The sequence below is a fragment of the Lampris incognitus genome, chromosome 16, assembly GCF_029633865.1.
Source record: "Lampris incognitus isolate fLamInc1 chromosome 16, fLamInc1.hap2, whole genome shotgun sequence".
In the NCBI taxonomy this organism is placed as follows: domain Eukaryota; kingdom Metazoa; phylum Chordata; class Actinopteri; order Lampriformes; family Lampridae; genus Lampris; species Lampris incognitus.
In genome coordinates this window covers 43751152-43767776 of record NC_079226.1, presented here as the reverse complement: position 1 = coordinate 43767776, position 16625 = coordinate 43751152, and the positions used below count along the sequence as shown (strand labels likewise).

Here is a 16625-nt window from a genome sequence, read left to right as displayed (position 1 = left end):
GGCCAATTGTGCCCGTAGGGATGCCCGACCAAGCCGGAGGTAACACAGGGATTCGAACCCATGATCCCCGTGTTGGTAGGCAACGGAATAGACCACCACACCAACCAGACGCCCCAGTACAGTCTGTCTTATAGGGCAGCTGTCTGTTCTTCCCCTCCTTATCTCATGTCTTCCAGCTCTCATCCCACCAAGGCCGTTTCTCCTATTACTGTGTACAGACCTGCTACACTACACAGTCTCTCATACGTTCCTCTGCTATCAACCAACAGTCAACACTAGGCCTTTATTTGTTCACCTGGAGAAGACGCTTAATGAGACTACCTTTGCTCTGTTGCACATGAGCTTTAAGCAGCATCTATCTAAGCAATGTCAAATAAAGTTAAACATGGCATAGGTCACACATGGTCAACGATTAAAAGTGAGAAAACATCACATATTAATTGCCCTCTCAGTCACTTAGATGAGTGATGAAACGTGTCTGTCAGTAAACGCTGTATCCAGATGAACGTCTTTGATCCCCAAAGTAATTGTATTGCTCAAAAAAGACAGTAAATAAAAGAGGATTCTGCATTACTGACACACTTCTTGAGACCATTGCCTGGCTTTTCTTAATGGCTAGAAACAGAAGTAGATATTGTGTACTTTTTTACCATGGCTTTGGAAATGAGATGTTTCTCTGTTGGTTTCCCTCTCTTGTTTTCTCTGTAGATACCTACGTTAAGATGACCTTACTTAATTCCATGGGCCAGGAGATGTCCAAGTGTAAAACATCCATCTGTCGTGGTCAATCCAACCCAATCTACAAAGAGACATTTGTTTTCCACGTGTCTCTTTTCCAACTGTCAGATGTCACGTTGATCCTCTCTGTTTACAACAAACGCAGCATTAAGCGCAAAGAGATGATTGGCTGGATTTCACTTGGCCTTAACAGCTCTGGAGAGGAGGAGCTGACCCACTGGACCCAGATGAAAGAGTCCAAAGCACAGCAGGTCTGCCGCTGGCACAGTTTGTTGGAGTCCTAGTAGATCCGGGACAATGAAGGTCATGAAAGGCAGCTGGGATAGGGTCATAAATCAAAGTCCAACCCAGACGCAAATAGTAAATTCACCCAAATTGCTCCACTAAAGCCGGAAAAGCACTCCTTCCATAATCCAATTGAGTCTAGTGCAAATTTGTCTGTTGCCCTTAGGCATTCAGGGCATCTCAGGACATGGAGGCACATGAAATGATTTTCTAAGAGCAATTGTAAGGTATTGAGAGCTCAGAAAATTATTAATTTGCTAAATATGGGTTTAATTTCATGAATTCCATTCAGTTGACACTGCCAAGATCAAAACATCTCACCACTGCTTCAGTCTCAATTCGACAGAAGTAGGCAAGACTTCAGACATTTCTGACAGCTGAGGATGGCAGATACACAAATATGAATGACTGGAAATGTAATGGTTAATAAGGGATCCCTGACAAGAAGCTTTTCATTTTTTCATATATTTAAAGAGTCTCGACAGATTAAGGTGTTAAAAGGTGAGCTAGCTAGAGTCAGTGTGATCGTCATTGTTGTCCACTACACAAAAGACAGCTTTGTGTGTAGACCTCAGAAGAAAAATCAAGCTTGGTAACGTATCAAAGCATTTAAACCAAGAAACAAAAAGGGAACACGCTTCAACTTTTCTTCTCCACCCTTTAACTTGCTCTGGTGCGATAACGTTTGTAGTAGCCCTCACAGAATATCTCACTTTACTGAATTTATCCGATGTTAAATTACTTGAAGTAGGATTGATACCAGAGCAAAGCAATGTTCAATGGATATAGACAACCTCGGAGCACATACACCTGCAAACACATTACAGGAAGCACATCCAGTACAGCACCACTCAACCTTAGTAAAAAGATCTTGACATTATGGTTTAAAAACTGTTCAGCAGAGCCACATGCTGGTCAAACCTGAGTATGTCTTGTTGCACAAAATTGTACCCTTCTGGGATCTTTTTTTTTCTGGCATTTTCCGCCTTTTATTTGACAGCGATAGTCGAGAAAGAGACAGGAAAGGCAGGGAATGACATGCAGCAAAGGGCCTTGGCCGGATTCAAACCCAGGCCGCTGCAGTAAGGACTCAGCCTTATGTGGTACTACCCTACCAGGCGAGCCACCGGGGCACCCCTTGGTAATTTATTCTTTATGTGAAAGGGTGGATGATAATGAAAGGTCATACCCAGACCTTTTTCAGTTAGCGTTAGTCTATGGAGGCATCGACTGGTTGAGCCACCTAGCTGTTGGAAGTTGTAGTCTTAACTTCAGTCATAAGCTCTTTATTTCTTATATGGACAGCAAGAAATGTGTTATCTACTGTGCCTGTTTTGGTGGTGAAGCTATCTTTGTGCAGCACTTACTAAGTGGAAGTTTGTGCGTGCGTGCATACCTTATGAGCTTAAGTCTCAAAGAGGACTGGGGGTTACAGCGGTAGATAATGTATTTTTTTTTGCTTGGTGTGACAAACTTGTTTGAATAGTTTCAAACAAATACACTTCTTGTTCGTTAACTACAGCGCCTTGCAAAAGTGTCCAACCCCCTTGACAGTCATCAGCAATGTCTGGATTATAAAAGATACTCACACATCTGTTCCTGAACAATAGTATTGTTGTGAACCCATAAGCTCTAACAGATGTTCCAAAGGCCAACATAGGTTATGTTTCACTGTCTTTTTATTAATAACTTAAAAACTAAAATACAGTGCTTGCGTAAGTATTCAACCCCTTGTGCTCTGAAAGCTCCAAGTTTACACAAATGACAAATTATTCCTAAGTACTGGTCTGGTTTATGGGTATAAAAGCGCTCTGTGTAAAGTTCATTAGCCGGGCATGGACTCCATCAGAACATGAAGACAAAGCAGCAGAATACTGAAGTAAGAGACAAAGTGATTAAAGCGCAGAAGGTGGGAAAGGGACACAAAACAATATCCAAGTGTTTGGACGTCCCAGGAACACTGTTGGATCCATTGTCAGGAAGTGGAAGCTGTATCACACCACCCAGATGCTTTGTAGGACAGGCCGTCCCTCAGAGTTAAGTGTCCGAGCAAGACGTGGGCTGGTGAGCAAAGCCCCACATGATCCTGCAGTCACTCTGAAGGAGCTCCAGAGGCCAGTGGCTGAAACTGGAGTAAATGTGCATGAGTCAACTATATCATGGCTCTCCATAAATCTGGCTTGTATGGGAGGGTGGCGAGAAAGAAGCCGTTGCTCAAAAGTATGCATATAAAAGCACAATTGGAGCATGAGAGAGACCCAGTTAGGATGTGGGTAAAGATTTTGTGGTCAGATGTGATGAAAGTTGAGCTCTTTGGCCTAAACTCAAAGCGTTGTGTGTGGTGCAAACCTAACACTGCTCATGCCCTAAAAAACACCCTCCCTACAGTGAAGCAGCATAATGGTACGGGGTTGCTTTTCATCTGCAGGCACTGGGAACCTTGTTCACACTGAGGGAGGAATGGATGGAGCTAAATACAGGGAGATATTGGAAGAAGACCTGTTGCAGTCTACCATAAAACTGAAGCTTGGGAGAAGGTTCACCTTCCAGCAGGACAATGATTCTAAGCACAAGGCTAAAGCAACAATGGCATGGCTCAGCAACAAAAAGGTGAACGTTTTGGAGTGGCCAAGTCAAAGTCCGGACCTCAACCCCATTGCAAATCTGTGGCACAGACTAAAAATCGCAGTCCAGAGACACCATCCCACCAACCTGCAAGACCTGTCCAAGTTCTGCCAAGACGAATGGGCAACAATTACTCCAGAAGACTGTGCAGAGCTTGTACATACTTACCCCAAGAGATTCATGGCCGTTGTTGCAGCAAAAGGGTACTCTACAAAGTACTGATATGTGGGGTCTGAATACTTATGTAAGCACTATATTTTAGTTTTTAATTTATTTACAAAAAGTCAGTGAAACATAACTTGTTTTGGCTGTGGGAACATGTGTTAGAGCTTATGGCTTCAAAACAATTATGTTGTTCAGGAACAGATGTGTGAGTGTCTTTTATAATCCAGACATCACTGATGACTGTCAAGGGGGTTGAATACTTTTGCAAGGCACTCTCTACAGTGAATAATTTATTGAAATGTTTTCCTGTCTATTTTTCTATCAGTAGTGGAGGTATTGCATCACCACAGATTAATAAGGAATCAAACTTTAAAACTGCAGTACGATTTGGGAACACTTCTCTGATTCATTCCATTGCTTGTACTTCTGTCTGTAGTCACGTGTTCGTGGAATGTTGTGAAAAACCTCTGAAGCAGCTGTGCACTACATCACAGGATGTCTTTTTTTGTACCTATTAAGAACCATGAGGAATAAGAATTAAACCACTAAGAGTAGAACATATACAATACAAACACTTCCTTTTCCCTATCCCATATCAAAAGAAATAAAAAATGTGAGGACCCAATTTCAGATCAACTTATCAGCTGATAGGCTTTATAACAGCAAAATGAAAACCACAATGCCTTGATATGTATCGCAGTTCTCCTCTAGTATGTACACCCTGCCTTACATTATTGTCATGAAACTCATCTGTTACTTACCTTCAAATAATGCCCTGGAGTTATGTAAACTTCTCAACAGTAAATGTTCCAGTAAACTCCCAATTGCGAGAAATTCATTGAAATGCAGTTTGTTAAATGTTGAGTGACATTTAATTCGCTCAGAAGTCAGTCAATGCTTAGCAAAAAGACAAAGAAAATAGAAGTTTGGATGTTTTATTGGCTTAACAAGTAACACATTATTGATATAGTTACATGTTTTATCACGGGACCCGAAACAGACTACATTCTTTATGCTCTACACAGAGAACCAAAGGATCATGCAAGGCTGCACATTACAAAGACACTTTTTCTATAGGTTATGTTGTGGTATTTTACCTTTAATAGACACTCCCTCTCCATCTTTAAGAAAGACCCAGCTTTTTCACGAACACCTCCACACCTGATGGTATTAATAAAAATACAAAAAAAAATTGCTTCTATGCACTGGCTTTGTGCACTGCCTGTTGACACCTATGGCCTATCGGACTTGAACCTAGTCTTTTTTTAGCACTTACTTGCATTGTTGTTTCCTGACTATATCCTTGCTTGTGTTGTATTAACTCTCAGATGTACGTCGCTTGAAATTGTAACATTGTAACACCGTAACAGTACAGTAAAGAGGCAGACAGGAAATGACGGAGGGAGAGGGGATGACGTGCAACAAAGGTGCCCGGATGGATTCGAAGCCCAGCTGTTGCGACCAGGTGAGATGCGCTCCAACCATGCAGCTACGGAGGTGCCCCTCCCCGACACCTCCTGACACGACGTCATCTCCGCTGTTAGCTGCGCGCTGTGTTGAGAACTCGGGCTGAGTGTCGTGAATATTATGAGAATAGAGGGGTCATGCAGGGGTCGCTGAAGAGAACAATGACGGTAGTAGTCGAGCAGTTACTGTAGGTTCCCCTCAACCTCCAATGTTTCTTTAATGATTCTGGGATTTGACCCCACAGTCCCACGCCTGCTGTCATAGCGCTCTATATGAACAAAGGTTACTCTTTAATAAATGACCAGTTCATAGCAGCTTTTAATCTATAACCTTAACAAGTCATTAGACTGTTTGAAATCGTCTTCTTTAAGCATTGTGAGTAATGTATGACAACCGCACAAGATTCATGCAAGGTTTCAAGTTAAACCAACATCTGCAGACCCACTGCTCTTCACACTGTCTGCAGCACACGACGATACGGTTTTCCAATAATGCAACAAGCACATCCTGCACAGCACAGCTGAACATGTGCTCACAAGCATTTAATTCATTTATTAATTATTATCTTAATGAATACCAGAAGACACAGAGACATATGATAACTCCGATCATCACTTTCTCTTGGAACCAGTGCATTTTTCAAAATGTTCATCAAATGTGTTCCCGTGAACTATTTTATAGCTCGTGGAACTATATATTTGTATATAGGCAGTTTTAAAAAAAATATAATTGTATATTTCAAATAAACTGCCTCCGTCACCAGTGGCATTTGTTGCCTTACAGAGTTTCACTCAGCAGATGTGTCTTTGTGCTCATATGCCAGTGATTGTACCTTTTCTCTGTACTACATGTTGAACTGTCATTTGTAATTTGATTTGTAAAATCTTTTGACAACGATTTGTGCTGAAGAGACTATGTGATATATAATGGTTTAAATATAATATGTGATATACAATGGTTTAAATATAATATGTGATATGTAATGATTTAAAAAAAACTGGTGGTGTTGACGTTTTGAACACATCAAATCTGATTCTCAGCATAGTGTGTGTGTGTGTGTGTGTGTGTGTGTGTGTGTGTGTGTGTGTGTGTGTGTGTGTTCTTGTTCAGCTGTACTTGTGAGGACCAATTTGAGTTGTTATCAATAAGAGTTAGGAAATTTTTGCAAAGTGAGGTCATTTTGGCCAGTCCTCATATCCTCTAAGGGCTATTTTGAGGTTTGGACTTGGGTTTAGAGTTAGGATTAGGTTAGGGTTAAAGTCAGGATTAGGTTAGGGCTGGGATTACGTTAGGGTTAAATTTAGGGTTAGGATTAGGTTAGGGTTAAGGTTATGGTTATGGTTAGGATTAGGTTAGGGTTATGGTTAGGATTAGGTTAGGGTTAAAATTAGGATTAGGTTATAATTAGGATTAGATTAGGGCTAAGGTTAAGGTTAGGATTAGGTTAGGGTTAGGATCAGGTTAGGGTTAGGGTTAGGATTAGGTTAGGGTTAAGGTTAGGATTAGGTTAGTGTTAGGGGTAAAATTAGGATTAGGTTAGGGTTAAGGTTAGGATTAGATTAGGATTAGGTTAAAGTTAGGATTAGGATACGGTTACGGTTAGATTTAAGGTTAGGAATGGAATAGACCCTCTCACCTAGAACTACACTGAGTTTTCTATGTGCTGTGATTTGTCAAGTTTGTACTCCCAAGTTAAGCACATACTGCTCAAGAAGGCCACTTCATACTCAGAGTACCCTGCGTGGTACTGAGAAACCCTATCTCTACCCCTACAGACAAGTAAATTTATTGAGAAATGGAAATGGCCTTTTTTCACGACCTTCATTAGCAGACACGTGTGTAATTGTTTGGTTCGAGCAAGCATGCAGCCACGCCGGATTACACGCCCCTACTCTATTCTACAGCATGCGAAAAATAAAATATCATGTTGTTACTTAATTATTCATGATGCAGAGACACCTACAGCCATGTGCATACCATTCGCACATGGGTACTTTTGAGTCATCTCTGTAGTCGGTTTCTTTCTCTCAGTATGTCCCCTGTCGATCTTTAATGGTATAATACATAGGGAATGAAGACCACATGATTTATGTGAAGGGGTGAATTATGTCATCAGCCACCAACAAAAATTAGCTGGTGTTCCTAAGCAATGTAATATTCATAACTCCCTTTAATATTGAAGCTACTCATGGCATGTCGTCTGTCCAATCAGAAATCTTGTTTGGAACCAAATGTTGAAAACTTATTCTGAATGACTCCAATACACCACAACAAAGACAGTGATTTTAACCAGGGTTTTGTATAACAAAGCTTGTGCAAGACACAATCCAAAACAGAGGGATGAGGGAAAAACAAGTAAATAATCATAGAATTGAGTTTCAATGTTTGTGACAATAACGGAGAAGACTTTTACAAATTAGCCTGACAATGGAAGGCTTCAGTGGTGAAACGTGGCCCTGGACCCCTGGGCCTTCAGTAGGACCACATGTGGCAAGAAAATTTTTAAAAAAAATCAAACATAGCAATAAAAGTAATAGCCAGCCCTGTCAAATGGAAGTTCAGCATATTAAAGGTTTCTTTGTCCTAACTGGCTTCACAACGCACAAAGGTGATTCTGGAAAACCGTATAATCCAGATTCTAGTATACCCCTCTGGTCAATAGTTTACAAACACACTAAAAAATAATTTACAGATGCCTCATTAGAACAGCAGACGTCAGCAAAAGTTCCATAATTTCGAGATAGAATAAAAATGGAGAAAACCAGCCGATTATTGAAAAAGCTGCGTACTCACCAAATGAAGATCACTTGAAAACAAAGTCCATCCTGTGATCCTTTTTAACAAAGTGTGCAATTTCTGGGTCGTACAGTTGGTCCTTCGACTTCAACTCCATAAGAAGTTCTTTCTCAACTGGGATTAAAGCCAAGGCTGACAGGCGAGCCTGTCCAGTGCTGTTTCTTGTGTACGTTTTTATCCTTTTCAGTGCTGAGAATGTTCTCTCCCCGGAAGATGGGGACACAGGGATGGTTAAAACCAGGCAAGTGAGAAGGTGGAGTTGGGGCATACTTTCAATCAGTCCCTTTTGCTGGAGAAAGTGGAGGAGATCAGAAGGGCTCCATCCTTCAAAGTCAGACATAGCTCAGTCTTCAGACGTAATATGTCGAAGAGGCATCTATAACGTTCCTCCAGACTGCAGAGAGCCGTGTTGGGGAAGCTCGGCCTATAAGCAGTAAACTGCTGTGGGTCCAGTTAGTGAAAGAAATAAGAGTCTCTCATGGTCTTTGGACCTGTGTGTCCAGGTTGTCCATCATCCCACGGTGTTGTTGTTGGTAATGAGTGAGCATGTCATACGGCACTCCAGCCTGCCGCCTTCTGGGTACTCCAGTCTCACCAACTGTTTCCTCATAGATGGCATGAAAGCTCACCTACTTCCTCTCAATGGTGTCACAAAAGTCGCTAATCTTCTTCAGACAAAACTGCATGTCCATCACTTTAGTCTGCAGGATGTCAAACAGTACATCCGAGTGTACAAAGACGGAGTTGAAGGTAGCCAGAAGGAAACGGAACTCGAAGCTGGACATTATGGTTGACATACCCATCTGCACAGCAAACGCTGTCAGCATAAAAGTCCTCGTAATGATCTACAATGTGGTCAAACACCTCTCGTAGCTCTTCTCTCCTCTCGTACACTGTGTTGACCAAGTGAGATGAATATGTCCACCATGCTGAGGCAACTATGGGCGGTCGGCGTTGGCATATGTCATCCAGTAATTTTGTGCGTTTGGGTGATCTTGAGAAAAATGCAGCCAGATCACTGAGATGGGTAAAAAAGATTTTACATTCCCTGATCTTTCCAAACCTTGAGACATGACCAAATTCCGTGTGTGCGCATCGCAGTGAATGAACAATGCCTGTGGGATTGCTTCCTTTACCCTGGCCTGAACTCCATGTAAACCAGAGGCCATCACCGCAGCTCCATCATAACCCTGAGCAACTACTGTTGAAGTGCATCCGACCTCGTTAAGAAAGGCAATAATGCGAGCTGCAACAGCCTCCGCCCGCTTGTCCGCAGTGACATCCTCGAATCCTAAACATCTCTCCTTCACTCCACTGTCAGTGACGTCACGTCACACAAGTGACATCTGTGCTGAGTAACCACGTCGGTTGTCTCATCAACCATGACCGCTACAAATGGTGGGTTCCTCACCTCATCTTTCATTGCATCCCATAACACCTTGGCAGTGGCACTGATCAGGTCATTCTGGATTTTGCTTGACGTACTAGCAAACACCTTAGATGTTGCCAGGTGGCCTCTCAGCTCACTGCCATATTCAGCTAAGTAGTCCAACAACTCCAAATAATCCCCCTTGTTCACAGATGTTCTGCTCTCGTCATGTCCTCAGAACGGTAGTTCCTGCTTCCCCAAAAACACCACTGTGTGGATGAGCCGTTTTCAAAATCTCCCTGTTCTGTTTCACCTATGGGAGGAGATATGTGTCACTAGGAACTGAATTTGAATCATTTATATTTGAATGTGAATTGCTCAACTTGAATAATTACGTTAAAAACTGAATCTGAATAGCATAATTTGATTTGTATCGTTTAACTTGAACTGAAAAACTGAATCTGAATAGCATAATTTGAAACTGAATTGATCAGTTTGGAACTGAATGCCAACCATCTTGAAACTGAATTTAATATGATGAAACTGAATTCATTTGCTCTGAAACCATTTGATCCTCACTGAAAAGAGAGTTGAATTTTCAGTGAGGATGAGGATCAAGGCTGACTCCAGACATTTTGCAACCATTTCTTTTCAAGATGCGAGTGATTATTTTTCTCCTAAGGTAGCACCGGTGCGACTACACAGTTAATGGATGTTCAGGGGATAAAAAAAACTTTTCCCGCTCACATGCTGGTGCGACAAACTGGAACAGTTGGTGTGGTGGTGTAGTGGTTATAGGGGTACATAGTAGTTCCCCTTATTGAGCTGGTAGGAACGTTGGTTTACAGCTGCTGTTTTCTCGGCTCCTGTTTACAGTGACACACTTCCGCTGCGCGGGTTTTTGTTGTTGTTGTTATGGTGAGGGAATAAATGGTGCACGTTGTGTAGCCGAAAGAGGAAGTTGTCACGACTCCTGATTGAGCTCCTCTACAGTGCCATATTTCTGCGCATGCTCACCTTCTGGTTGTGTGCAGCGGTCTCTCCGCTGTTGCTCCCTCAACTGCAGGTCAGTACGTGTGTCTCCGAATGTGTTCAGAGAAACAGTGGCACCCGGGCGTCCAGGGCTGGACTGGTGTTTCAGAGCTGCTTCAGTTAAGCAACTCAAGTGATTAAATCCCGTGCTGGACCAGCGCCCCCTGTCGGGATTGAAAAGCAAGCAGTCCCAGCAGTACAGCATGTTGGTGCGCAGGCTGCCCGTTAGCCACCGATAGCGACTGTAGCCGCTAGCTTGATGCCTCTGGTAGCTTTTGGTAGCTTGCACCCGTCCTGGTAAGGCGGTGGTTGGTCGACCTTTATTGGATTATTTCTAGTTTTCCCTGAAAAGGCAAACTAGAAAATGGAGTTTCTATTAATTCAACCACACGGTCTTCTTCTTCTTCACTAACTCCCGCCATTTCGCTGCTCTCCAAATCCGTCCTCGTCGTTCTGTCGCCTCTTTCTCCCCTTGCTGACCCACTGACCACCTTCGCTGGTCGCTTATTCGTGAATGTCGGGATATTGTCCCGCCCACAACTCAACAAAATGTGTTTGGCTAAGACAAATGTCAATATCAAATTCATGCCCACGTTGACTTGAATTGTACGGGCATTTGGTTACAGCTGCCGAAGGTCCTGGCACGGGGGAGCCGCTGATTCGCCCAGATACCGCCGGGAGAAAAGTTGTGATTGGTCCATTTCCCTTTCCCATTGTATTGTAACGTGCATGGATAAGTAGACACGCTGCCCGCTGGCTGGCGGGTCTGACCCTTCAGTCGAGCGGTTAGCGACGTCTTCTGCGGTGCGGGCGATACGGGTTCGCGTCTCGGCCGCGGCAGTTCCTGTGGTTGCCCCCCGACTTCGCTACATTGTTGTCAGAAGTGGGGTGGTGACACCGTGAGGTCATCGGAAGCGCGTGCGCCCAGAGGCGTGAGGGCGTCGATATGCCGAAGGGGGGGGGTAGTGTAACGTGCATGGATACGTAGACACGTTGGTCCTTGACTGACGGGTCGGAGCCTTTAGTCGACTGGTTAACGTTCAGTGGAGGAACAAAACCCCCACAATTTGGAGGTACCCCTACCCGGGGTACAGCAAATGCTGACCTTGTTTTTTCATAACTTTAAGGTGTCCCCTTCATGAAATGGATGGTCAGCAGTCTTACTTTTACTGCAAACATCATGAAATGTCTCCATGAAGTGATTCACCACATAGGGAAAAGAGTGCAAAACAAACCCCGCCTACCCTAAAAGAGGGAGTTCCAAGTTAATCCTTTGTCATTTTCTGCCTGATGCTTGTTTTTACATAGAACTTGCTCAGAAGGTCTACAGGTGGTGTCTCTACATCCCAGAGTAACCAGGATGCCAACACTTGGTTCTATAGTAAATCAGAAGCCTTTTATATAAGATTTTATTATAGGCGGAAATGGCAAAAAGGGATGTTTTTCTAAGGATTATTCACGTGTAATCCTGGTCCTACTCTGCTATCAGGGATAGAACAAAACCTGACCTTGTTTTTTCACATGTTTAACATGTACCCTTCATGAAATGGAGGGTCAGCAGTTTTACTTTTACTGAAAAAGTCATGAAATGTCTCCATGAAGTGATCCACCACATAAACAAAAAGAGCAAAAACGCCCACCCTTAAAGAGGGTAGCTGCTGCTAGAGGAGCGGGAGACAGGTAACCTGTAGTGTTATAGGTCCAACATGCCTCGCACTAGTCTAACTGTTTGCCCCCGAGAACTTTGGTTGTTCCCAACACACACACTACAACACACTACACACTACAACACACTACACTTCACTGCAAGACATGATGTTCGATCACAACCTGTAACAAGTTGGCTTTAATTACTCGCAGTATTTCTGGGTTCGTCTCCCGGCCTGAGAATGACACCGCTGTATCTTCCCAGAGACTGGCGAGCAAGCATCCTAGGGCTCCTGTTGACAGGGGAGACTTCTATGCTGCGTTATAACGCGGTTTGCTACGTGGCTTTCAGGCCAAGCTTCACCTTTGAGCTCTTAAGTGGAAACTCACAGGAGGACGACACAGTGGCCATAAGCAGAACACCATTCACACACCACGAGTTGAACATGGAGTAGTAAGCATTACACCTCTTGAGTTGATTTCTGCATTTCTAATTCCACATTGTATCTGAAATCCTCTCTACTCCACTTATAGACCACCGATAGACCACACAACTACATCATTTGAAGGCCACAATAACGTTAGGGATTCCTCCTGTTGAAAGCCAGACAGCTCGATACTGAATCATGATTACATATTAGCATGTGTTATATATCATATTAGAACCTCACCCCACTCTGTTGGGGACATGCATTCACGCAGGGTATATGGGAAGTGGGAACCGTTAAAATTCTAAGTAATGGCGTCCGGGTGGCGTGGCGGTCTATTCCGTTGCCTACCAACACAGGGATCGCTGGAACGAATCCCTGTGTTGCCTCCGGCTTGGTCGGGCATCCCTACAAACACAGTTGGCCATGTCTGCGGGTGGGAAGCCAAATACGGGCATGTGTCCTGGTCGCTGCACTAGCGCCTCCTCTGGTCGGTTGGGGCACCTGTTCAGGGGGGAGGTGGAACTGGGGGGGAATAGTGTGATCCCCCCACGCACTACGTCCCCCTGGCGAAACTCCTCACTGTCAGGTGAAAAGAAGTGGCTGGCGACTCCACATGTATTGGAGGAGGCGTGTGGTAGTCTGCAGCCCACCCCGGCTCGGAAGGGGGGGGGGGCGGCAGCGACCGGGACAATTCGGAAGACTGGGGTAATTGGCCGGATACAATTGGGATACAACTATGTAGTGTCTTTGTCCATGTCTACATCTACATTTTTGTCTTTGTTTGATGGCTGGGAGAGGTGGCGCTGGATCAGCTGGGACACCTTGGTATGCTGCGTCCTGTGGGCCCAGGGACCATGTCCCCGCCTGGAGCTGCGCCCAGAGAAGAAACACCGAGGGCAGTCTGACAGGACACGGAAGCGGGGCAGGCTAAGCTAACTGCTGGCCCACGCAGACCTCGCCTAACCTTGACTGTGTTTTCAGTGTTGTCGTGTGGAGAGCGGGGAAGTGTGTCGAGGTTGTCTGGCTGGGACAGCTGGTGTTGGATCGGCTGGGTGAGCCTGGTCTGCTGCGTCCTGTGGGCCCAGGGACCACGGCCCTGCCTGGAACTCCTCGGGCGGTCTGGCAGGACGCGGAAGCGGGGCAGGCTAAGCTCACCGCTAGCCTGTGCAGGCCGGCAGTTGCGAGTGTTTGTGTTGCACCGGTGTGGGCCGGGGAAATGATGTGCCGTTTCATTTCATGTGCGCAGCTGCATGGAATGACACGACACATGAATGTTTCTGATGCTAACTTAAGGTGCCCTGAAGAAGGCCCGAGCCGCTACGCGTGGGCATTTTTAGGTCCTTTTTGGATATGTCCAAGTTCCAATAGACATTTTAATTACACGGAGTGCCTTGGTCAGAGAGATTTGTTCTCTTTTTCTCATCTGAAACTACTAACCTTGGACCAAAGAGCACCCAACAAAAATATTAAAAAAATATATGACTTAACTAAAAAAACATGTTACTTAACTACAGAGAGGACTGAGCATGCCACTGACTCCAAACACATGCTAACTTAAGACTCTTCCCTTGCTCACTCTACAACGAGAGACAAAATGAAATGACAAGTACTTAATTAAATCTCATGTATTTCAGGTAAAATAACTCCAATAAAAATAAACAATGTAAACATTTTCAAAGCTTTTTAAAGGCTCAGAAAAAAGGTTTCTGTTACAGAGCAACTGTTTTACTGTTTACTTTTGTTTAGAGACAATATAAAGGTAGCCCCAGTTTCTACCACACTGGTAACCTTGTGATCTCAAATGGGTGACAATTATTTGTGTTACGTGAACACGAAAAGTACACAATTTCAATACCTCATACAGTCTTGCTTGGGAAACAGTCCTCTGACATTTAATATCCCAGCACTGGAATCAGTTATGCGGTCTGGATGCCGAAGACATTCCCGATTTGTTATCAAAGCGTAGTGGAACCGGCCCTCTGGAAAACACTCAAAGCGTACGATCTGAGTCCACCCACCGGCTTCATTATTCTGGAGACCGCTGACTGCTCTGGAGCTTTTGACAAACTTAAGGTTTTTCCTTTTACTTCAGAAAAATCCCCTCACCCATTTAATTAGACATTAAAATATCTTTGGATCATTAAATAATAACACAAATCAGCATTGGATACATTTTTTTTCAAGTTATTCCTGCAGGAAACAATTTAATTGCTATTCCAAATTGTGATGTTCAGGCTAAACAAGTTATTTTAGGATCCCTAACGAACATGAGAATTGAGTAAAACTTGAAATGATTTGTATTTTCACAACAAAGACCACGACAAGTGTTTTGAAAACGTGTTCAGATGTGGCGTTACCCGGAACTGTAGGAAAAGAAACAGGGACGCAGTGGAGAGAACGCATTTCTTAGAAAAACAGTGTGCATCTTAAGCCTTCTTCTTGCAGACGTGGATAAAATAACACGGAGCTTGACTCTGGCCGGGGGTGTAAGTCTTGAAGTCTCCATAGACGCTGTGCTCCATCTTGCCCTGGAAGGCGTCCTGCAGAAGAGCTTTGAAGCTTTCCAGACGGTGAGGGTAGTAGGACAGACGGAACTTACTGGGGAACACAAACGCACACACAAACGAATAAGTAACCCACTCTCAACTCAGTAAGTACTAGTGCAGCAGTACTAGTGTAGTACTAGGGCTACAGATAGTATCTGTAGCCCTAGTACTACACTATGTGTCAAATAGTGTACTACAGTTCAGCTATTACCATGACTCAACACTAGAACCACCGGGATTTCGCGCCTGCCTAAAACGACCGTGGGCGGTCAAAATGACCCCCGGCTTTTCAACTCTTGTGTCAAGATAAATACCCAGTTGATACATTAATGCATTACAGATGTTAGCATGTCTGTTATGAAACTAACTGACACCAACATTAACATTTTAACAATTTTAATACTATTTTTAAACAATTTAAAATGGCCGCTGTCCAACGGCTGTAAATACTGCAGCGGCTCGGCGGTAGTCATGGTGCGTCTGTAGCGGCGTCTGTAACCAGACATGTTGGACATAATCACAAGTCAAGTTGAGACTCTTTCTCTCCACTGGAGGGCGCTAGTGTGTTTCTAGCACAGAGCAATGAACTTCACGAAGGAAATGACGCCACCAACACACGTCATAAATACTGACATGACGCGTACCATCACGCACAAATTATGAGATGGTCATTTTGACCACTCGTGGTCGTTTTAGGTAGATCTTATCATAACTTTTTTCTTTTTTTGTGCAATTGATTTAAACTCGTTTTAATACAAATATGTATGCAATTTTAGCAGCATTCGGGGAGCGGCAGGTCTCTAACTTTTTTTTCGCAAAGCGATTAAACTTTGAAAATCCAAAATCGTCAAAATGACAGCCTCGGTGGTTCTTTAAAGGAGCTGGGCCGGCTATTTATAACACACTCGAAAGTAAATGGACACCCCAACATCACAACCATCTGTGCTTGCTGAACACCTCATTCCAAAACCATGGGCTTTATATGAAGCTGGTCCCCCTTTTGCTGCTATAATAACCTCCAGTCCTCTGGGAAAGCTTTCCACTAGATTATGGAACATGGATGCAGTATCCATGTTCCATAATCTAGTGGACTTTTTTCATTCATGGATTTCCTTCAGCCATAAGAGCACTGGGGATGTCGGCGTCGGGTACTGATATTGGGTGAGAAGGCCCGGCTCGCAGTCGGCGTTCCAATTCATCCCAAAGGTGCTGGATGGGGTTGAGGTCAGGGCTCTGTGCAGGAGGCCAGTCAACTTTTCCTCACCAAACTCAGCTAAGCATGTCTTTATGGACCTCGCTTTGTGCACAAGTGCACTGTCATGCTGAAACAGGAAAGGGCCATCCCTGGGCATCCGGGTAGCGTAGCGGTCTATTTCGTTGCCTACCAACACAGGGATCGCCAGTTCGAATCCCTGCGTTACCTCCAGCTTGGTCGGGCATCCCTACAGACACGATTGGCCATGTCTGAGGGTGGGAAGCCAGATGTGGATATGTGTCCAGGTCGCTGCACTAGCGCCTCCTCTG

The 16625-nt window shown here is 44.1% G+C and overlaps 2 protein-coding genes across 2 annotated transcripts in view; one reads left to right on the top strand and one right to left on the bottom strand.

Moving 5' to 3' along the window:
* syt14a (synaptotagmin XIVa) overlaps positions 1 to 1121 on the top strand; it is a 53907-nt gene extending 52786 nt beyond the window's left edge. The window contains exon 9 of the mRNA XM_056295469.1: positions 709 to 1121. Coding sequence (XP_056151444.1) covers positions 709 to 1022 — 314 coding nt within the window. The 3' untranslated portion in view covers positions 1023 to 1121. The remainder of the gene's footprint in view (positions 1 to 708) is intronic.
* Positions 1122 to 14571: 13450 nt separating this feature from the next.
* Positions 14572 to 16625, bottom strand: part of gnmt (glycine N-methyltransferase) — a 38272-nt gene continuing 36218 nt past the window's right edge. Inside the window, exon 6 of the mRNA XM_056296050.1 lies at positions 14572 to 15153. Within this exon, the coding sequence (XP_056152025.1) occupies positions 14982 to 15153 (172 nt within the window). The 3' untranslated portion in view covers positions 14572 to 14981. The remainder of the gene's footprint in view (positions 15154 to 16625) is intronic.